We start from the raw sequence: 24,426 nt of genomic DNA on the forward strand, positions 1-24,426 counted from the left end.
ATTTTTTTTACAAAATAATTAGTAAATTTGGCTGTTTTAATAAATTTCTTAAAAATAAAAAAAACATAAACGATTAAAAGAGAGAGAAGAGTTAAGAAATAAAAGAGTAAATTACACGAATGGTCCCTATGGTTTGGGGTTATTTGAGCGTTTGGTCCCTAACTTATTTTTTTTAACTCGGGAGGTCCCTACTATTTGTTTTTGTTACGTGCTTGGTCCTTACTGTTTGTTTTTGTTAGGTCTCTGTCTTACCTAAAAAGACTATTATTTAAATAGGAAAAAATGGTGTGACAGGTAAAGTAAGGTGATGACAGTGAGGCTAGGGTTGTGTTTATTTAAATAAATAAATAAATCAAGGGCATAATAGTCTTTTTAGGTAAGATAGGGACCAAACGCGTAACAAAAACAAACAGTAGGGATCTTCCGAGTTAAAAAAATAAGTTAGGGACCAAACGCGCAAATTAACCTAAACCATAGGGACCACTCGTGTAAATATACTAAAAAAACTGAGATGTCAATATACTAAAGATGACACCGCTCCTTGTTGCCTTTACACGGCAGAATTCGCTTTTGGTAATTTCTTGGTAATTTCTTGCAGGACTGTTTCTTACCCTCTTTTTACGGTGGTGCGTCTCCTTCAAACGCCTTTCTTACTCCTCACTCCTCCGATTTTACTTCGTCTCACCGCCATTTCGTACCGTGATACACTGTATCTCGACCAGGTAGTTTTTATGTGCTCAGATCGTCCTTTGTTAGTTGTTTTTCAAATAATTTGCTGATGCCGCAAGCATCGTATCACTGTTTTTTTTTGGATTGTCATCTTTTCAAAGTTTCTACTTCATGAAGACTCATCTTCGTTTGATCTTTATGTTTTTTACGTCAAACTTGTCTCTAACAGAAATATTGATCTTGGTGTTTGAGAAATGCTCGCATTCAAAACCCTGGTTAGGGTTTTTAAGTGTTTGAGAAGTACATCAACAGAAGTTAGAGGTCCTATAACATACTGACATTGTCATTTCCCATCCGATCATTGATTCTTTCGAAAATCATTCATCAACTCGTGGTCAATAAATAAACTCACAGATGTGATGCTATTGCTATCTCTGTCTTTTGAGTTACAGATGAGTTCCAAAAGAGGAGGTGGTCAGCCTAACAGAGGCGATGGCAACAAGCCTTCATCCAAGGTTAAAAACATAGCCGGTGGTTCTAGCTATGATGTTGATCAGTTGAATCAGGCAGTTCAAGATGTGAATCTGGATCCAAACGAAGGTGGCAGGTGGGAGGTCATCTCCAAAAAGAATAAGAACAAAACCGGAAATGGTGGTCCTTCCAAACAGCAGGCTGCACCGACTCCCAACCCCAATGGCAGGGGTCAACCAGATACCCAAAGAACCAGTGGCTGGGGCAGCGGTCAGGTCAGGGCTTCAAACAACACATGGGCAGCAACTCAACCGGGCGGCAGAGGTGGAGGTGGTGGTGGTGGTAGCAACTACAACTACAATGGTGCTTCAAATGCAATTCCTCCACCTCTTCAGAGGGGATGGAATTGGAATGCTAGGCCAGCCAATGCATGGCGATTAGGAAATGATGCTGGGAGGAGGGAGAATGCTCCAGAAGTTGTTGAAGATCAACATGACATTGGCGAGATGGATGATGATGACGACGATGATGATGATCAAATTTTGAGTGATGGGTATGATTCAGATGAAACCCCAAAACCCCATGAGGCCCGAAAGAAGAACAAATTGTATTCCGACTTTTTCGAAACTTTGGACAGTTTGACTGTGGAGCAAATCAACGAGGCAACCAGACAATGGCATTGTCCCGCATGTCAAAATGGTCCAGGTGCTATCGACTGGTATCGCAGCCTCCCTTCTCTCGTGACACATGCAAAAACAAAAGGGTCAAAAAGAGTCAAGATTCATCGCGAGCTTGCTGAAGTTTTGGAGGAAGAGCTGCGTAGAAGAGGAGCTACAGTTGTAGCAGCTGGTGAGTCATATGGACAGTGGAAAGGACTGAATGAAGTTGTGAAAGACAAGGAAATCGTGTGGCCACCAATGGTTGTTATCATGAATACACAACTCGAACAAGATGAAAATGATAAGGTATGTTATATGTTACAATGCTTTCACCTTTTTAATGAGTTTATGTAAAACGCTGACACTAGAATTATGCAACAACTATTGTGGATCAGTGGCTAGGAATGGGGAATCAAGAGCTTTTGGATTACTTTAAGGATTATGAAAAGGCTGTGAAGGCGCGCCATTCTTATGGGCCAAAAGGACATAGAGGGATGAGTGTTTTGATATTTGAATCCTCTGCAGTGGGGTACACAGAAGCTGAACTTCTGAGCAAGCATTTTGAAAATGAAGGTACGGACCGAGATGCGTGGGATCAATCCCACCGCCGCATTCTGTTTTACCCTGGTGGTCAGCGACAGCTGTACGGGTACATGGCAACAAAGCGAGATTTGGATTTCTTCAATCAACATTGTCAAGGTCTTGTTGTTTCATTCCATTACTTTTCCAATTCCATTCGTTTGTCAATTCCATTCCATGGTTCTGAACTTGAACATGCATGCTGTTTGTGATTTGTTTAGGGAAATCGAAGCTGAAGTTTGAGTTGGTTTCTTACCAAGAGAGGGTTGTGAACGAGTTGAAGCAAATGAGTGAGGACAACCAACAACTGATTTGGTATAAGAACAGGATTGCTAAAGAACAAAAGCATTCAAAAGCACTTGAAGAGTCGTTTAGTTTGGTGTCTCAGAGATTGAGGAAAACCGAAGAAGAGAATCGTATTGTGAGGGAAAGAACACAACGTTACCATGAAGAAAACAAGGAAGCGGTAACTAGTTATATAATAATAAGTTATTGTTATCGTCTGTATGTCTGGATGTATAAAATGATATGTTTGAAGAAACCAATTTTTCATCTCTTCTGTTCAGATGGATTCTCAAGAACAGTTCTTTAAAGACCAGCTGAAGATAATCCAAGATGCTCGGAATGCAAAAGAAGGCAATTTTGATAAGCTGCAGAGGGAAGAGCGCATCAGGGTTGAGCAATCTTATTCCGTGGTAGATCCTCAGAAGAGGTATTGACTATTGACATTGTTTGTTGGATAATCTTTATTCTGAAATTACAATGTTGTAATGATCAGAAAGATTAAGTCATCTATTTAAGTGAGGAAAAGAAAGTGTATCTAATCTGATTTAATGTTATAATATGCATGCACACACACAGGGATGAGAAGCTTGAAGAGATGAAAGAATTTGAGGAAGAGAGGGAGAAGCTGATGAAAAGGCTTGAGGAGAAGCGGACTGAAATGAAGAGAAGGCACTGGAAGGAGGAGATCAAGTTGGAGGAAGGTTTTAATGCTGAGTTGACTCAGTTGATGGAGAAGTACACTCCTAAAGATAAAATGGAAGGCTGAGAGGTAAAAGATTTAAGAGTTGAGATGAATATCTGATCATTACTGAAAGACTTTTAATTGAACGTATGAGGCATTTTATATTATTAGTGTAATTGAAGTTTAGACATTAATTAAAGTAGTTGAATTGTTGTCTTGCCAGTAAAATATAATATTACTTATTACTTGGTTGGGTGGTGAATGTTGTTTTGTTACTCTTTCTTTTACTATTATGCAAGTGAAAATCGCAAATTGATGGTTCCTTTCCTTAGAGTAACAGCACAAGTAAAAGTTCAGAAAGGGACTTTGCTAACAATAAAATGGTATAAAGTTTATTTATTCATAATTTTTCTGATCATATTAAAAAAAAAATTACTTTTTATTTTGGTTTTATGGGTTTTGGATTTGGTATTGATTGTGCAACTTTGGCTGGAAAAAGAATACTCATGATAGGTCTGTAGCGAATAATTATTTTAAGAGACGATATATTACATAGATCCTTGAACCGTCAAATATTTGTAAATCAGTTTTTACATCATGAAGAAAAGAAAATAAACAAACATAATAAATACGTCAGGTTTAAGAATAACAAATGTTACAGCGAATCACTTGATAGACAGAAAGGTAAAAAAGTATTGGTCCAAAAATCAAAATAAAGCACGTTTTTGATAGGATTAATAATCACAACCACATAGAATGAAATTAACATAGATAAAAGAATCGGTACACAACGTTACAAGATATGGACTACGGAAAGAGTAGATAATATAAAAGTATAAGCTTTACAAAGATATGTTTCCATAATTTCCATTCCATAAGGAATAATAAAGAAGTTATCAAATAAAACCTCATTATTTTTTCTTTATTCTAACAAATGAATAGTTTTAATTTTCTTTTGACAAGTGTCATTCTGTCATGTAGATATATTAGACAACTCATTTTAAAATTCAAATTTACATTTTCTAATTATATGTTAAATTTGAAGTTATAATAACTTTAAAAAATTGATATATATCTCTTAATTAATTTATTTATTTAAAATAACTTATTTAAAATAATTGATTAATAATTATAAATTTTTATTATAAAAGTTTAATTAATTTTATAATTGTGGGAACCACGAGTTATAAACTAGTTATTGTTATAAAATAAAAGATTTTCTAACATGTGCCCTAATGGCAGATATAAGAAGCATTATTTGAAGTATTAATTATGATGAATATTATCATAATTAAATATGATAAACATTAATTATAAATAATATTATTTATAATTAATGTATTTTACATTTAATTATGGTAATAAAATGTTTATCACATTTAATTATAGTAATATTTCTTAATGTAGGAAAGTGTAATAGAACAACCAAACAAACACCACGATATAAAATGGAAAACCCTAAAATCGAGAAAAACCACTATGAAATGACACTCTTAATAAAGCGTTGAATTGTTGCTAAATCTCTAAGGAATAAAGGTCAGAAAGAAAATGTTGGAATGAATAAATATGATATATAATGAATTTATATAATAACCTTACAAAGAGTGGTATACAAACTCTAAAACCCTTATAAATACCAAACATTCCTAAATAAATATAAGATGTTATAATCCAATAATAACTCCTACATATAATATACAACAAATAATAAAAGGGTTTCAGAATATATTTAACGGTTATGATCTATATCTACCATAATTTCACGTTTCTTTCACCTTGACTCAATTTCCTAACTTGTAGCAAGACACAAATGAATATAAAGTGGACGTTTCCTTCATCCTTTCGATGCTAAACAATAAAATAGACCTCTTGTTTGTTTTTTGTTATAATATCATCTTATGTGATAGTAAACCGCAATTTGTTAATTCAAAACGAAGGACATCAACCTCAAGAAATTAGAAATGAGATCAAGAGAAGAAAGAGGGAAATGACAGGCCGGGGCCGGGGGAGAGAAACCCAACCACATGTTAATGGTTGAATATTAGTGGCAGGTGGCGACACGATGAATCAAGTAGTGGCCAACTCGGTCTCGTCTCGGTTTGGACATGATTTGGATTGAATTTGATGAACTTTCAAACTTTGTCATGTCAACAAAACTCTTGATAGGTACCGTATGTATTCCCCAAATTTGTGGGAATTTTGCTATGGATATTTATCGTTTCATTGAAAGAAAGTCAAATGTTTATTAAAAGAGAAAGCATGTCACAAGCAGAAAGGAACGTAACATAATGATTGATATAAGGATATGAGCAACAGAACAAGGTATCTGCTTTCAGAACCGGAACCGGCCCCCGGTTCTGGAATAGGAATCGCTACAAGCGGGTTCTGATTCCTGTTCCTAAATATAGGAACCATTCAAAACCGGTTCCAGTTTCGGTTCTTACTTTTTTGGAACTTGTATATTCGGTTCTAGAACTGGAATAACCGAAAACTGAAAGAGACAAATCCTAGTTACGAAGACCAAATTAAGTGAATTGGTTCCAGTTCGGTTTTGGGGCCTGTAATATAGGTTTTGGAACAGGTTACAACCGAAATTACTTGGATCATCATGATGGAACCAGAAATAACCTAAAAATCGGGATTTAAAAAAAAAGAAACAACCAGCCAAAATGACTTAAAATGACAATCAATAACAAAAAAATTGTTCTTTATATCACTAAACTTTTAATTGGATCCAATAAGGAAACAAATTTTTTATTTTGGTTTTAAAATACCAGCAATTACGGTTTTTATCGATTGAAATGACAACGAACACCGTTACCGCCCTTACCATATCTAACTAAAAGGCTCTTGTAATATTTTTATTTTTCAAACTACAATTGATAATCATTAACAGTGCCATATTGTTTTGTGAAATTGTCATTTTAATCAGTAAAAATCTATGTAGTTGCGGTTATAGTTTAAGAAAAATGACTATAATAAGCTATTATTTAGACAGACAAAAGCAATGACGATGTTTGTTGTCACTTTAATCGATAAAAATCGTAATTGTTAGAAATTTTAAAACCATAATAAAAAGTTGGTTTGTTTATTGGATACAATTAAAAGTTTAGTGACCAAAAGAACAAATTTCGGGTTATTGATTGTCATTTTAAGTCATTTCCCATATATAAAAAAAGCGCTAGCAAAGAACTAGAACAAAAAACCAATTACAAAGAGTTTAGATGGAATTCTAACCAATTAATACAACTTAAAAAACTTTTCCTATTTTTATTAGAATACCAAATAAACGAGAACTCTCTAATCAAATAAAAAATGCCACTTTTCTTCATCCAACCTGTCCAAACAACAAATCATTTCTAAATCTCCAAATGCACCCTATCAAAGTACACACAATAACATCAATAGTATTCTTCTTCTTCGAATTCATGACCAATTTATCAATAAAATAAAACAACCCTTGCACCCAATCAAACTCTGTTTGCTGAATATCTATCCACTTGACCACTCTATCCAAAGTTCTAACTGCCACTTTATATTTAACAAAAAGGTGACCTAATTGTTCCCCTTCAAAAGATTTCCACCTGGTTAACCTTCCCAATGTTGGAAGAATAACATCATCAATCCATCTTCTATCACTAATCGTGAAGCACTATTCTCAATAATCTCTCACCATCATCTATCCTGGGATAAGATAAAGACACATATCCAAGACTATTTATCAAAGTCGTGAACTACCTAAGTTATTCCCCGCCACGAATATAATGATGTCATTTCTAATTCAATCTACCATCCACCATTCTATAAACAACATAACAATCTTTATTTAACTCTAGATCATATAGTCTAGGGAAAGTATTCAATAGTTTTTGCTTACCAAACCAAATATCCTTCCAAAAATTAGTATCCATACCATTTCCAGTTTTCTTCCGCAAGACCGACTCCATCAACACCCCTTGACTGCAAATTCGAGAGGTAGAAGCCACAATCCGAGACCATGACCTGCTCCCAAATTCTGATTCCCACCTTGTTGTAACCCACCTTCGACCCTATGTAAATCCTTCACCACCTTGACCCAAAGCATGTCATCATTGTTCAAAAATCCACCTCCATTTCTGAAGTAAAGCAAAATTAAGAGACATCAAACTACCAATGTCTAAATCTCCATGACTTTTAGAAGCAATAGCTGACTCCCACTTATTCCATGTCATTTTTTAGTTTTCCTCAACACCACCCCAAAAAAACTGAAACACAAAGCTTCTAAGTTCTTTGCCATTGTAATCGACATAAAAAAGAGAGACATGAAATATATCCCTAAAAAACCCAACACTTATTTTAAAAACATAGTGTAACACCCAGTTTCAGGTAAGCACTTCTGTTGAGTTATCAATTAAATTTTAAGGATTTAGCCTTGGTCATGACGTGAGCACTTGTGTGTTGCGACGTGACCGTGCCCGATGAACGTGCATATCATTTGGGTCGACATGACGTGACCACATGTGGGCCACGATGTGATAGCATAGCAAGCCAAAACCCTAATTTTAGGGGTTATCCCCTTATTTAAGGGAAGTGAGGGCTAGGGTTTGCTCACCCTTAGCCTCCATCATCTCCCTTCACCTTCCACGAACCCTAATCTCCATTTTGATCCTTGAGCTCCATTTTTGGGTGATTTCTAGCCAACAAGAAGAAGAGATAGAGTCTTGGTGCATCATCCTGGCTTGGAAGCCTCACAATCATCTTCACACACACACTCTGGACATTTGTGAGTATTCAAGCTCCATGCTTTATGATCCCATGTGCTTAGATCTAGGTTTTTATGTGCTTTTCTTCATGTTTAGGCTATTTGGAGTGTTGGGGTTCCATAAAGTTGTCAAATTTATGGACCCCAGAGTCCTTTTGTAGATATAAGTGGTGGATCTAAAGTTTGATAGATTTTTGAACTCTTGCATGAGATCTTGACCCCATTTTTACATCATTTTTTCATAGCTTGTGTTAGGGACACGCATTGGACATTCATGTCCAAAAAGCTATGATTTGTATGGTATACTATGATAGATAAGGCTTTCTGGAAGGTCTGGTTACATGGATTAAAGGATTAAGAGCTTAAGGCTTTAATCTATTTAGAGCGTTTATTATGACGTGACACTTTGGATTGTCACCACGTGACGAGTGACTGATCCGCGATTATTCTGTCTCCATGATGCCACGAAGTGACCAATGGGTGATCACGACATGGCAACTGGCTGAATGAATTTTTGAGTGTTGACTTTGATTAGATCGTTGACTATTTGACCAAGTTTGATTTTAGGTCAAACTTAGGGTTTTGGATTGTAGTTTGAGGATTGGTCCTTATTTGCTGTATATGTGACCTATAGAGCTAGTTATCAGATCTATGGTCATTACTATTATCTTTTGGACTGCAAGGTGAGTTTTCTCATTATACTTTGTACTGCATTATATGTCCTTGTGTGTAGGATGTTAGTATACTGTAGTGACCTGTTAGATTGGTAGATCTGTATAATTACCTGTATTGTTGGTTATTGTTTATCTGGTTGAATATGTCGACATAGTATGGTGGGGTTTTGGCGGTAGCACTTTGTGTTGTAAGACAACAAACCCGGGAGCAATCCAACCATAAGCTGAGGGTCGGTACGGGCAATCCAGTCTTATGTTATGGGCTTGGAAGCAAGCCAGTCATGAGTTTTGGACCAGGAGTGGGCAATCCAGTCTCATGCTATGGTCTCAGGGTCAATCCAGTATGATATTGTGGCCCTAGTGTGCATGCATTGTATATGTATTGTCGTGTGAGGTATTTTCGGGGAAGTCACTAAAGTTTGGATCACAGTTGTTGATTTCAATGTTTTTAGGTACTTTTGATGATCGGGCCAAGGCGAAGGATTGATCGTACACATCCTCTTATTATTTTATGTTTTGATAGTGTAACACCCAGAAATTTCAAGCAAATTCAAACTTTTAAAAACACATCAAATTCGTCAAACATTACAACTTTGTTTTCAAAACATTATTTATCAGAGTATATCCCAGAAACATAAACATAAAGTGAGGAGCTGTACGATCATGCCTTCGCCTTGCCGCGATCCCCTGATGTACCTAAAACAATAAACTGAAACTGTAAGCCCGAAAGCTTAGTGAGTTACCCCCAAAATACCGATACACATACAGTCCACACAATCATATCATAATAAATTGAACAGAACAGCACATAACGGGTCCACAGCCCTACAGACTGTAATACCCACGAGCCTACAGTACGAGTCTCCCTCAGCCCATAACTAGAATGCTCCTGAGCCCACAGTACGAGTCTCCCTTAGCTCGTAACTGGAATGCTCCTAGGGTTTGTTGGCTACCACACGAAGCAGTACAACCTCAACCCATCCCATATAACAAACACATAAATCATAAGAATCGAGCATGCAATAATCATATAACATCACAGGTAGTCCTACTGACCTACCTAACATGCATACCCACTAGCATGCAACACTAAGTCATACTCATCATCTAACACAGCTCAAGATAACATATCAAATGGGCCGGCCTTGGTGCCTTAGACCCCTTAGTATAGTGAGGATAACTCACCTCGCAACTGTCGTCTGAAACTAGAAAGCTCGACTCCCGGATCACCCACGCGAACTCCCCCACCTATAGCTACCATAAAACCCTTTTTCATAAGTTTCCAAATTACCAAAATACCATCAGAAGACAACTGGTCAACTCTTGGTCAAAGTCAAAGTCCACAGTCAAAGTCAACAGTCCATGTTGACTCGACTCGTCGAGTGTAGTTCACCGACTCGTCGAGTCCTTCCTGAACTCGAGAAGTCGCGAAATCCTTGATTGGCTCGTCGAGTTCCCCTTTAACTCACCGAGTTCATACGTGTCTAAGAATTGGGAGAAACCCTAGCCGACTCGCCGAGTCTTCGAACGACTCGCCGAGTTCAAGGCAATCTTCAACGGACTCGCCGAGTTGTTCATCCAACTCGTCGAGTTCATGACCATCTTCAACGGGCTCGCCGAGTTGTTCATCCAACTCGCCGAGTCCTTGCAGACCTTTATCCATGCAGACGCTTTTTAAGCCATGGCAAGGTTCCATATTAAAGATCCAAGCTTCTAAGGCATGTTTATCACGTAAAGTTGCAAACTTTATGCACATGCAAGGCTCTAAAGGCCCTAAATGACCAATCTAAGCTTCCAATGGAGCTTTACACCTTGGGAGAGTCTCATCCTTGCACAACCTGGAAACTTTATGGACTAAGAAGCCTAAGGGAGCTCAGTTCTGAAGTTACAACTTCAGATCTTAGCTTGCACACAAGAATAGCTTCCAATCATAGCATGAAAACCCTAGAATTTGTCTAAAGAGGGGATCTAGAATGAAATGAGGTCAGGGTAACGATTTATACCTTCCAGAAGATGCCCAATAAGGTAGATTTCAGATCCCACAAGCTCCTTGCTTATGAATACTTGCTCTCCAAGCTCCCTTCTCCACAAAATCCTCTTCCAATCTAAAAAATACACAAATAGAACACACACACTCGATTAGGGTTTGAGAGGGACAAGAAGCAGTAAAGGGGAGGCTGGGGGAGGCCAATGATCCTTTAAATAGGGTGCAAAACCCCGAGATTTAGGGTTTCATCTGCCAGCTCCTACTCGTCGAGTCCCTTCTTGGACTCGGCGAGTAGGTCATTAAAATACGTGGACCAACCCACTGCTACTCGACGAGTAGGGCAATCAACTCGTCGAGTAGCCCTTGAAATCAAGAAACTCACACATTAAATCAATACCTGAGAATCGGGGCGTTACAGATAGATTATGTTGATATTTTGATTTTCAAAGATATGATTTGGAAGCAATGGTTGTTTATTTATCGTTTTCTTGTGGAAATGTTTTATAAAAAAAATGAAATTTTTATCATGGTTTTTGGGATGTTACACGTTGATCTTCCCCCAATCGAGAGAGAGGTCACCTACCATTTAGGAAGTTTCTTTTGGATCCTTTCCAAAACCAAATTCCATCCCACCACCCTAGTCATATTTTGGATCATAGGTAGACTAAGATAAGAGAAAGGAAATTTATACGACTTACAACCCACTACCTTAGCAAACTCGTTAACCCCTAGCACCATAAAGATTTGACTTATGGAGATTAATTTTCAAACCCAACACAAGATAAAAGCAATTCAAAATACACACAATATTAAGGATATTTCTTCTAGACCAATCTCCAAGAGTAATTACATCATCGACATAAAATAAATGTGATTATTGAAGGTTAGATGTTCCGATCTTCACACCTGGAAAAATGATTCGTAGAAATGGCATCTTCATTATCAATATGTAAACCTTCCATGACCCAAATAAATAAAAATGGAGATAAAGGATCTCCTTGTATTAAACCTCGTTGTAATTAAAACTCACGCGAAAGACTATCATTAATAAGGACAAAAGCTCTAGCAGAAACTAAACAAACACGAATCTAAGAATTCCATTTAGACCTAAAATGCATAAACTTACATCATACGATCAAGAAACTCCTATCTAACTAAATCATACATCTTTTCAAAATCAATCTTCAATACCATAATTTATTTTGTCTCTTCATCTACCATTCTACCACTTCATTCATCATAAGAGGACCATCCAAAAGTTGGTGATCTTTAATAAATGCTATTTGTTCACAACTAACTACAAAATTAATCACATTTTCAATACGAAGAGCTAAGATGTTTGAAAAATATTATATTGGACCCCAATAAAGCTAATAGAGGGAAAATCATTATCCACCACCATATTATTATGCTTTTGAATTAATGTAATGAAGGAAGAATTACACCCGGAAGGAATTCTAGCTTTGTTTAAAAACCCATTAACAAAATCAAGAATATCAAGCTTTAAGATCTCCCATAATTTCTTGATGAAAGAGAAAGTAAATCCATCAGGACTTAGAGCTTTTTTGCTGCCACAAGACCACACCGCAACCTTAATCTCCTCCAAAGTACCCATCTGCTCCAAATCGATGCCCTGCACATCCGAAAGCACTCTATGCCGAGAGCTCCTAACCTCCACATAAGCAACATGAACTTTTTAGAGTTTATCTCTAAAATGTTCAAAAAGCGCATTTTTAACATGATCGTGACCTACACCCTCCACATTAACACCTCTGATCCCCATGTGTCTTTTTTATTTTTAAATAATACCATGGTAATACTTGGAGTTTTCGTCACCCTCAATACTCCATTTATTATTTTCTTTTTGAGAAACATCTAACATCTGTTTTTTATCAAGATCAAACAACTTTCAAATTCCAAGTCCTTCCTCACTCTCTTGATCCGAATTCGTTCTTTGTCGATATTCTTTTAAATTTGTTGACTTCATCAAATCAACTTTACATTCCAATCTTTTTTTTTCTTTGTGTAGTTCTACAAAATCTTGAGGTCTTCCTTAACTTTATTTTTGAAGAGAATGTTGGAAAATGTGTAAAGGGAGCTTTCATGTCTTGCACAGAGGAATTATCTATCATAATTTAAGTACCTATAAATTAATCAATATATAACCAAATAATGTGTCTCAAGAGTCCAAATTAAGCCAAAAAAATGACTACATTATGAAAAAAAATATGAGGTCAATTGGAGTTATAAAGAAGTAGTTATGGCAATTTAAAATAGACAAAAGTTATGCATAATGTAGAAACAACAACAAATCAGTTTTGATACCCCCTATTCAGGGCCATGTAAATTAGTCAATATTTAACCAAATAAAGAGTTTTTAGAGTCTAATATTAAGCCAAAATATTGAACTACATTATGGGAAAAAAATCAGGTTAATCGGTATAAAGAAGAAATTATGGCAGTTTAAAGTTGTACAAAAAAACCTCTTAAACTACCGGCTTCGGTTCCAAGAACCGGATTACTCGGTACCCGATGGACCCATAAAGGGTATAATCGAAAACCGGAAATGCATGAATTAGGGAACCGATAAACGGATCGGGTACACCTGTTCGGTTCCAACCAGTTCTAGTTTGGTTTTTCGGTTAAAAAGCTCACTCCTTGTCTTTTCTTTGCTTTTGAACACTCAACCAGCAACCAACCGACACTTTATTCCCAACCCATACTCCATCGATTTCGACCTCTATTTCTTGTATCCTAGGCATCACCAATGACACCATCACTGTTCACCTTATGACGTTACCGCCATCGCTAGCACCTTGCGCTGCTCACCTTTGCCGTTCAGACCTTCACCATTGCCAATTTTCCATCACTACTTTTCAACCGACGTTCAATCCCTCTACTTACCTTCCGCCAACGGCTTTGTAAGGTAAGCTCATTTTTTTCCAGTTTCTGTCTTTTGTTTTAAGTGAAATGTATGTTTAAAATTAACTTTTTGAAGCTTGATTAAGTGAATGTATGTTTAAGATTAAATGTTTTATCGCTTCTACTTTTGTTTTATGGTTAAATCTTGATTAAATGAATGAATGGATGCTAGAGGGCTCCAAAGTCGATTTTTGAATTCTATAGACTTACTTATCGACTTGAAGATGTTGATGTAGACTTGCTGATTAATTTTCCATTTCTATATTCTTCCTTTTGCTTTAAAATTAATTAGATGCCGATTTGATTAAATGAATGTGTTCTTAAGATTCTTTTTAACTTAGACAAAATTGCAAGAATGGTCTCTGTGGTATGTCAAAACTCGCATGTTTGGTCCAAAAAAGTTTGGACTAGCAGCAGTGGTCCAAAAGTTTCATTTTCTTGGGAGTTTGGTCCAATTTGGTTTGAACTTTTTTGTAAAGATGACTTTACCCCTTATTATTTAATTTTTTATTTTTATTTTATTACCAGCAATTAAAAAGTACCCTCTCTATCTCTCTCTCTCTCTCTCTCTCTCTCTTGTGTTTATCCTATCTTCAAGTCAAAAGTCCAAACTTCATCTAGGTCTGCCACCACCATACTTCATCCAAAGTCCAAACAGACACAAAAAAATTATATTCCGGCAAACCCCTTCATCTCCGACATATATCGGCACATCATTCATCAGGTCTCGCCATCTCACTGGCCTCACCATTTCTGGGGCTACTACCATCGTCATCATCGCCTAAGAAACCAATGGCTGCCATGGAAATCGAGCCCTATAAGTGATGCTTAGTTTACAGTTGCACCCAGATCTCCTACTTACCTCATCAAAGTATGGATCACCGCTTTAGCAATGAAAGAACCAGCCTTTCCAAATCAAGGTTCTTGGTTTGCGCATAAAGATTGATCCATATGGAAGGGTAATGAAAAACATTAGGAATTTCTAGAAAGATTCCAATAACTAATCTAGTAACTGGGAAAAAAAATCTTGAAATGGGAAACAATGCGAGGAAAATTATTTGTTGGGATTGAAGGGTTATGCTAATTTTAGTAAAGTTCAAAAGGCGAATCAGTGTTGGCCATTGACAAAACCCTAGTAATCTCACTGAATTTATTAAAGGGAAACTAGATGGTTGCTTCGGTGTTTGAAGTTCTTGACCGAAGAGCACATGTCGTTGACTGATGCAGGAGAAGAAAGGGAAGATTCGAGAATTCAGGCACATAAATCACTCAAGTATGATATCTTTCATACCTAAGTCTCATATGTAGGTTTCTTATTACTTTGGATTTGAATATGTAACACCAGATTTCCAAGATTGATTGATCTAGGGTGTTAAGGAGTCAAAAGTTTGATTTTTGTAGAAGATCGGGTGTCACCACGTGAAGATTGTTGTTTAGTCATGAATGGATGAGATCGATCACAACAAGTTGCAGCCGTGTGAAGTTCGTTATGAAAATTAGCCCTAGATGCGAATGGGAGTGATTAGATGCGAATAGGAGCGATTGGATGCCAATGGGAGCGATTGGATGCAAGTGGGAGCGATTGAATATGAATAAGAGTGACTGGATGTGAATGGGAGCGATTGGATGTGAATGGGAGTGATTGGATATGAAAGAGAGTATTCGGATGCGATTGGGAGTGTTTGGATGCGAAAGAGGGTGTCCTGATGCGATGTGAGTGGTTGGATGCGAAAGAGGGTATCTTGATGCGAACATGAGTAATCAGATGCAATGCGAGTATCCGTATGCGAATGAGGGTACTCGTTGTGATGGGTGTTCCGATGTGAACACATGGTGGCTATTCTGAAAAGAGAGACCACGTCGGGCGTAACATATTCCTACGCATGACATAACATGAGAATTAGAACGCGAGTATTTAGTGATCTACACTAGTACGCAACACGTAGAGCCGCAGTGTTCAAACCCTAATTTTTAGGGTTTAGACCCTATTTGAAGGGCCTTAAGTTCTTGAGGCCTTCCTTATCTTCAACCTCCACACCCCAAAGCAGTCATTTCGAAACTCTAGTCCAATTTGTGAGAGTTTAAGGCCTTAGTGTGGTTCTTGTGTGCTCTTGAGGAAAAGGAGTCCATTGGAGAGCATTTGAGGAGCTTCAAGTTTTGTGGATCTGGAACTTTCATTTATCTAGCACCCTCCAGAAGGTATAAAGTTATGAGCTTGATGAATACTTCATTAGATCTTGCTAGTTCTTGATATTTTGTGCCTTTTGGTCCCATAATCGTGGTATATATGTGTTTGGCTTGCTCTAGACCAAATAAGTTGTCCATTCAGATGTTTTTGATTGTTTGTGGTCATAAAAATGTGATATTGGTCCATTTCTCCCATCCATACAGGAGTTATGAAGCTTGGGTTTTGGTTTTAAGCACCTTCTAGTCATGCAAAGTCATAAAGTTGGAAACTTTATGATTTGGGAGGTTATTTGGGACTAGATATGAGTTCTGGATGTGAGTGATGGGTTTTGAGCATTCTAACACTTCCTAAGTGTACATGCAACCCTAATAACCTTGGATCTATGTTTGTCTAATAATCATGCAAAGTTGAATTCCAAGGTTATATTCCTATCTAGCATACATGGGGAACATTTTTAACTTGAATGAAAGATATAATAACTTACCTTGTTGTTGATTATGATCCTTGAAACCTTGTGAGCCTAGCACCCCAAGTGTGATGCCTCAAATGCTTCACACAACACCAAATGCAAAGGAGTAAACTTTAGAGAGAATACACACTTCTAAAATCGGTCTAGCCCTCTTGTTTCTTAGTGTCGCCAATTTTGGTGGAGAATGGGTTTCTTATATAGTGTTGACACATCTAGGGTTACACCATGTAAACCCTAATGTGTCATGACTCTTCATTTCCATGACCCATGGGTTTGTAACTCCCATGGAGCATCCTATGGGTGGAACCCAACTTGATAATCCATGGAGCCTCTTAGCCCACTATATAAGATATGGAAGATTTACATAATCTACCCATATATTTAATTAGTTATCTTTTGATCACTTAATTAATTCTAAATTAATTCTTGATCAAACTAATTAAATAATATTATTAATATATTAGAACTTATAATATATTAATAAACCATAAGTGTTATTTCTCTTATTTTAGTTTATCCAATTGCATGGTGCCATGCAACCCAAATGGACCATTCCGGGTCGGGTCAAGTACATACCAGAAATAGTTATGGACTTATACACCTTATCCAACAGTCTCCCACTTGGATAAGTCTAATAACTATAACTGCAATACTTCAGGAACCGATCGTCAATCGTAGCTCTTTCAAGGTCTCTCGGAACTGAGAAGATGATGATACGCCATTTAAGATAAGTGATCATATAATCCTCTGTTCTAGATATCAGCCGGACAAATACATGGAACAATGTCTTACTTATTGTCCAGCAGTTTGTTTCCCGATTTACGATTTGTTTGACAAAGAACTTAATTGAACACATCAACTTAGTTCTGACCGGGCCCGGTACATAGGTCAAAACAAAATCATCGAGGGGCCCAGATATCAGCTTCTAATCCAAGAAGGAACAGATAAACTTCGACTCATATGTTTGCTCTACCACTCATTGAATTATACACAAAAGCACGTTTTATAACACCGAGTTACCAATGCGTTAACGTACAATCAATGCATAATCAACTCATAAGTAACAAATCATATCTCTAGGTTTGAAGACTTATATGATATTACCGTCTCACGATCACTCGAGATAAATTCCATGAAGTGATTCCAGTGAGCGTGGGTTGAGTCCAATGCTCAGAACTTATGAGCACTCATGAGTGTTGTAGCCATGTCCAACAACTTAGACCTCTGCAACCAATCATGACAGTCTTGATTCATACCTACTTCCGACATATGACCGACTGTGGAGGTTCGAATAATATGATATACCAGACATAATTATTCTGGAAGTCAAAACATGCAAAAGAAATATAGTAAACGATCGACAAGAGATAGCAACACTTTACTCATAAATAAAACACCTTTTATTCATCATCTAATGTCAATTACACTTTACAAATTTCAAGGTTATCTAACTACTAAATCTAATATCATCCTTCAGCCCTATGCTCCGAGCATGCTGGAGATGCTTAACCCGAGTCAGTCCCTTCGTGAGGGGATCTGCTGGATTCTCATCCGATGATACCCTCTTTGCCACGAGGAGTCCTTATTCTATTCGATGTATGATGAAATGGTATTTTCTGTCGATGTGTCTGGATCTCCCGTGGTCCCTTGGTTCCTTGGCTAAGGCAACTGCACTTTCACTATCACAGAAAATTTCCATTGGCTCTTTAATAGCTGGTACAACTCCAAGGTCTCCAATGAAGTTCTTCAGCCATATCGCCTCCTTTGCTGCCTCGCTAGCTGCTATATACTCTGATTCGCAAGTTGAATCAGCCACTGTCTCTTGCTTGGAACTCTTCCAAGAAATTGCTCCTCCATTTAAGGTAAAGACCCAGCCTGACTGAGAGCGGAAATTATCCCTATCAGTCTGAAAGCTAGCATCACTATACCCTACAACTCTCAAGTCTTCACTCCCACCGAGGGTAAGGACCCAGTCCTTAGTCCTCCGTAGGTACTTGAGGATATTCTTTACCGCAGTCCAGTGTGCCTTGCCAGGGTTCCCCTGATACCTGCTAACCATGCTCAAAGCAAAGGCTACATCAGGTCGAGTACACGTCATAGCATACATGATCGATCCTACAGCCGAAACATAAGGTATTCGACTCATTTCTGCTATCTCAGCCTCAGTACTAGGGCTTTGTGTCTTACTCAATCTGGCGTTACTCTGGATGGGTAACTCTCCTTTCTTGGAGTCCTGCATGCCGAATCTCTTCAGCACCTTATCCAAGTAGGTACTCTGACTAAGTCCAATTAGTCTTTTACTCCGGTCTCTCAAGATCCTTATCCCTAGAATATAGGCAGCTTCTCCTAGGTCCTTCATAGAGAAACACTTCCCAAGCCAGTACTTAACTTCCTGCAGAGTTGGGATGTCATTTCCTATGAGTAGTATGTCATCCACATACAATACCAAAAAGCTAACTATACTCCCACTAGCCTTGACATATACACAAGATTCATCTTCACTCCTAGAAAAGCCAAATTCTTTGACTTTCTCATCAAAGCAAAGATTCCATCTGCGAGGTGCTTGCTTTAACCCATAAATGGATTTCTCAAGCTTACACACTTTATTAGGGTACTCTGTATTGACAAAACCCTCTGGCTGACTCATGTAAACATCCTCAGCCAACTTTCCATTAAGGAAAGCGGTTTTGACATCCATTTGCCGTATTTCATAGTCATGAAATGCAGCTATGGCTAACAGAACCCTAATAGGCTTAATCTTGGCCACTGGAGAAAAGGTCTCATCACAATCAACTCCCGGAGTTTGTGAGAAACCCTTTGCAACCAGTCGTGCCTTATAAGTGTGTACATTACCATCCATGTCGGTCTTCTTCTTGAAGATCCATTTGCACCCTATAGTCTTACGACCTGGTACATTCTCAACCAAGTTCCAAACTTGATTGTCATACATGGACTGTATCTCGCTGTCCATTGCCTCTTTCCACTTGGCTGACTCAGGGCCTGCCATGGCTTCCACGTAACTGTTAGGTTCATCCAGACCTATCAGTGTCTCATCACTGATGGAATCCATAGTAATGCTCAGGTGCATTCCTAACCCTTGTGGAACGCCTCAGAGGTACAGACTTGTCAATTGGCTCAACAGGAGTTTCCTCCTTAAGTTGAGTGCTAGGGTTTGAAGTTCCTTCACCACTTGACTCTTGAATTTCTTCAAGGTCAACTTGCCTCCCACTGTCTCCTTGGCTTATGAACTCTCTCTCTCTCTCGAAAGAAAGCCCTCCTAGCTACAAAGACCACATTCTCACTAGGTCTGTAGAAGAGGTAACCAAAGGATTTCTGTAGGTAGCCGATGAAAATACACCTCTCACTTCGAGGTTCGAGCTTATCATGAGTCTCGCGTCTCACGAAAGCCTCGCAACCCCAAATCTTAATGTGGTCTAGTTTGGGTACTTTACCAGTCCACATCTCATGAGGAGTTTTGGCAACTTTCTTTGTGGGAACTAGATTAAGGATATGGGCGGCAGTCTCTAAGGCATACCCTCAAAATGAGATTGGTAGCGAAGCTCGACTCATCATGGAACGAACCATATCCAACAAGGTTCGATTACGCCTCTCAGTTACACCATTCAACTGCGGTGTCCTGGGAGGTGTCAATTGTGAGACAATCCCACATTCCCTAAGATAGTCGAGGAACTCTGAACTAAGATACTCACCACCTCGATCGGATCGAAGCATCTTAATGTTCCTGCCCAATTGATTCTCGACTTCCTGTTTAAACTCTTTAAACCTCTCAAAAGTCTCTGACTTATGCTTGATTAAGTAGACATATCCATATCTACTGTAATCATCAGTAAAAGTCAAATAATAACGATTAGCATCCCTTGTGGCATGTTTGAAGGGCCCACACACATCCGTGTGTATAAGATCCAACAAACCTTCACCCCTCTAACAAGAACCTGTGAAGGGTGACTTTGTCATTTTTCCAAGTAAGCATGATTCGCAACTATCATCTGACTTTAGGTCAAATGACTCCAAGACTCCATCCTTTTGGAGTTGGCCTATGCGTTTCTTGCTTATATGTCCAAGACGACAATGCCATAATGATGCTTTATCCAAGTTATTATCATTAACAGAATCAATACACAATACATTATTTCCTAAGTTATCAACCACAGATACAGTTTCATACACACCATCACAAGGTAATGCTTTAAAATAAAGAACATTATTAAAGAAAGCATTAATCGAACCAACTTCATTATCAAATGAAAAGGTGAAACCTTGTTTATACAATGCATGAAAGGAAATAATATTTCTTGCCATTTCTGGCGAATAACAACATTTATTCAAATCTAAACTAAACCCACTACTTAGCGATAAAGTATAAACTCCAATCTTGGTGACAGGTAAAGCTTTCCTATTCCCCATGATTAAGTTTATTCTTCCATGCTCCACATTCTCACTTCTTCTTAGTCCCTGCAAATCAGAACAGATATGAATACCACAACCGGTATCAAGGGCCCAAGAGTTAGAATGGGGTGAGTTATTAGATAAGATAGTGTAAATACCTGCATGGTTGGGTTTAACTTTCCCATCCTTCACATCTTGCTGGTACTTTGGGCAGTTCCGCTTCCAATGTGACTTTTCATGGCAATAGAAGCATTCAGTCTCTTTAGGGTCAGAAGAAGGAGTGACAAAACCTTTCTTGGTTCCACTTGAAGAAGAGCCATCAAGGGTCCTAGCCTTGGTACCCTTCGAAGAGCTCTTCCTCTTCTTCCCTCTACCTTTCCCGATTGCCAAAACCGGGGCGGAGTTTGGAGTAGGAGTGTTAACAACCGACTTACCCTTAAGACCTGTTTCTGCGGTCTTGAGGAGTCCCTGAAGTTTGCTGAGTGTGACCTCTTCCTTATTCATGTGATATGTCATACGGAATTGATCATAGCACGATGGTAAGGAGTGCAAAATGATATCTATTGCAAGCTCCTCAGGGAAGTTCGCATTAAGCTTCAGCAACCGATCCACATACCTTTGCATTTTCTGCATGTGGCTCGTGACGGATTCCCCGTCCTTCATCATGGTTGTTATGATAGAGCATATGATTTCATACCTCTCTTGTCGTGCACTTTGATGATATCTTTCCATCAGATCTTGGTGCATTTCAAAAGGGTAGAAGTCCTCATAGGACTTTTGGAGTTCCGCTGTCATGGTGGCCAACATGATGCATGCTACTTTTGTAGCATCCCTTTCATGTGCCCGGAAGTCAGCGATCTCCTGGGGAGTTGCAGTGGTCTCATCAATCTCCTTAAGCTCCTTGTCAAGGACATATTCTTTGTCCTCGTAGCGCGTAATCATCCTGATGTTTCTGATCCATTCATTGAAGTTGGATCCATCAAAAGTGACTTTCCCACACAAGTTCATAAGGGTAAAGGAGCCTTTAGGATTAGAGCCAGAAGCAGCATTGTTTGAAGACATCTGAAAGAAGAGAACAAGATTAGTTTAGATATTAAGAAAGTCCTTAATAAAACACCCAAATGTAATATTAAGGCTAGGATCCAATCACAATATATTATAACTTAGAAGAGGTATGCCGTAATCCAAGCTATAACATATTTGAAAGGTAGGTGAATGACGATTCACCAATTTCCACCATGAAAAACGAAATATAAATATTAGGTTTTTAATTGGTTCTTAGAAATTCCTAGATTCTTTTGAGATTCAATGAACTTTTCAAAGGCATGTTTCAATCTCGAGTGTGCCCTCCAAGTTTTGTGACTGGGATACCGAGGATCACAAAACGAGGTGTGAAGTAACCATGCAAATCACTTGGTACCCTCAAGGTTTATCACTCAATCGATGTGCCGGTAAACCACACACGCTCCACCGATGCTATGGTAAACCTTAAGTCACCCTTTACCTACCTTGTTAAGTCCAAGTTAGTGTGCCGGTTAACCACACACGCTCCACCAACGACTTAAACAAAGTGTAAAGTGTAATTTCATGGATTAGCACCTTATTCACATTTTCCTAAAATAACTAAGATTGAGAATTTAATAAAAGCATTTAGTTACTTTATAATATTCATCATACTTTTAATGAGAATTTATAAGTCCTTGTCTTACCCGTTCGGCTAACGACCCTCCACCGATCAAGGAAGCTGTGGGTGAGAGTGGACACCCATTAAGTTGCCATTTTATAGGCAACAACCTTATACCCCCCTTATAGACCGGCTTCGTGAATGAGACGTACTAGCGGTAAGACGACTTGACGTTATACATATATATATTAGTAACTTATAATATTATAAAGTATAAGGGTTGAATTTTAACTTTTAAAATTCTAAGGGTTGGAACTAAAGTTTTAATCAAGACTTTACATGTTCCAAAACTTGAGGGCAAGTTTTGTAAACTTCCAAAACTTTTCATTTCTTATAACTTATGAATTAATTGAGTAATAAAAATGAAGACTCTTGATTTTTATAACTCTTGTGTTCTTTTAATGGCTTTAATAAAAGTGAGACTTTGGGTTTTCCATAACTTGAGGACAAGTTATGGACTCCATTAAAATACATTATGATCATGAATTAAACTACCATGAAGGTTACAAACAATTCCTATGATCATCTAATCTTCATAAGTTCAAGAACATGAATATGAACACTTTCAAGAATAAAAAATTACACTTAAAAAAAACTTGTAATTTTAATAATTGCCATTGTAAATGGACTAGCATAAACATTACACCATCTAAAACAAGCTTTAAAACATCAAAACAGTTTAGGGTAATGTTTCTAGTCCATTTCCAGCAACAAATGTGCAAACTTTCATACGAGCAGAAAACAGAAAAACGATTTTTTTTTCAAGCTGTTTGCACACAAAAAAAAACAACAAACAAACTTAGGCTCTGATACCACTGATGGGTTTTGAGCATTCTAACACTTCCTAAGTGTACATGCAACCCTAATAACCTTGGATCTATGTTTGTCTAATAATCATGCAAAGTTGAATTCCAAGGTTATATTCCTATCTAGCATACATGGGGAACATTTTTAACTTGAATGAAAGATAGAATAACTTACCTTGTTGTTGATTATGATCCTTGAAACCTTGTGAGCCTAGCACCCCAAGTGTGATGCCTCAAATGCTTCACACAACACCAAATGCAAAGGAGTAAACTTTAGAGAGAATACACACTTCTAAAATCGGCCTAGCCCTCTTGTTTCTTAGTGTCGCCAATTTTGGTGGAGAATGGGTTTCTTATATAGTGTTGACACATCTAGGGTTACACCATGTAAACCCTAATGTGTCATGACTCTTCATTTCCATGACCCATGGGTTTGTAACTCCCATGGAGCATCCTATGGGTGGAACCCAACTTGATATCCATGGAGCCTCTTAGCCCACTATATAAGATATGGAAGATTTACATAATCTACCCATATATTTAATTAGTTATCTTTTGATCACTTAATTAATTCTAAATTAATTCTTGATCAAACTAATTAAATAATATTATTAATATATTAGAACTTATAATATATTAATAAACCATAAGTGTTATTTCTCTCATTTTAGTTTATCCAATTGCATGGTGCCATGCAACCCAAATGGACCATGCCGGGTCGGGTCAAGTATATACCAGAAATAGTTATGGACTTATACACCTTATCCAACAATGAAGTCTTAATGGAATAAGCATTTATTAAGGAGAGTGAGAGTTGGTCGAGTATGTAGGGGGTATCTAGTAGTAGGCAATGCCTACTGGATGAAGGCCCTATAACCAAGAGAGGGATTCACTATTCCATAGATAGTGATTGAGTAGGCAAGACATACTCAACCTGTGTTGAATCTTTGATTTTTGACTTTGATCTAACCATGGGTTTGACCGAGTTTGACTTAAGGGCATTTTGGGTAATTTAAATAGTAGAGGCAACATTTGGAGCAATGATCTGTTCAACTATTCTTCAGACTGTGAGGTGTTCCTCACTGTACTTGTGGTTCGAAGGCACCAATGCCGACCCACTAGACTATGTATCCTAGTATAGGATTTTGCTATGCTATAGTGATATGTTAGATCTACATGATTATCTGTTTGCTGTTATGTGTT

General features: G+C 37.8%; 1 protein-coding gene across 2 annotated transcripts; it reads left to right on the top strand.

The window, feature by feature from the left end:
* The first annotated feature begins 563 nt into the window (after positions 1-563).
* LOC145116412 (protein SUPPRESSOR OF GENE SILENCING 3-like) lies at positions 564-3,607 on the top strand. Of its 2 annotated transcripts, none has more exons than XM_079052756.1 (6): positions 564-722; positions 899-2,105; positions 2,195-2,498; positions 2,600-2,844; positions 2,945-3,090; positions 3,240-3,607. In XM_079052756.1, the coding sequence occupies exons 2-6, from the start codon at positions 1,089-1,091 to the stop codon at positions 3,427-3,429; spliced, it is 1,902 nt and encodes a 633-aa protein (XP_078908882.1). In that variant the 5' UTR covers positions 564-722; positions 899-1,088; the 3' UTR covers positions 3,430-3,607. The 2 variants fall into 2 exon arrangements, with proteins under 2 accessions (XP_078908882.1, XP_078908883.1); XM_079052757.1 differs by having other exon boundaries at positions 1,122-2,105.
* The last annotated feature ends 20,819 nt before the right edge of the window (positions 3,608-24,426 follow it).

Source organism: Lactuca virosa, chromosome 5, assembly GCF_052849685.1.
Source record: "Lactuca virosa cultivar CGN04683 chromosome 5, Lactuca_virosa_CGN04683_v6, whole genome shotgun sequence".
Taxonomy (NCBI): Eukaryota; Viridiplantae; Streptophyta; class Magnoliopsida; order Asterales; family Asteraceae; genus Lactuca; species Lactuca virosa.

Coding starts and splice junctions, on each gene's coding strand:
- LOC145116412 (XM_079052756.1), top strand. CDS start 1,089: ATGCTATTGCTATCTCTGTCTTTTGAGTTACAGATGAGTTCCAAAAGA. Junction 2,106..2,194: donor AACAAGATGAAAATGATAAG/GTATGTTATATG, acceptor ATTGTGGATCAG/TGGCTAGGAATGGGGAATCA. Junction 2,499..2,599: donor CTTCAATCAACATTGTCAAG/GTCTTGTTGTTT, acceptor TGATTTGTTTAG/GGAAATCGAAGCTGAAGTTT.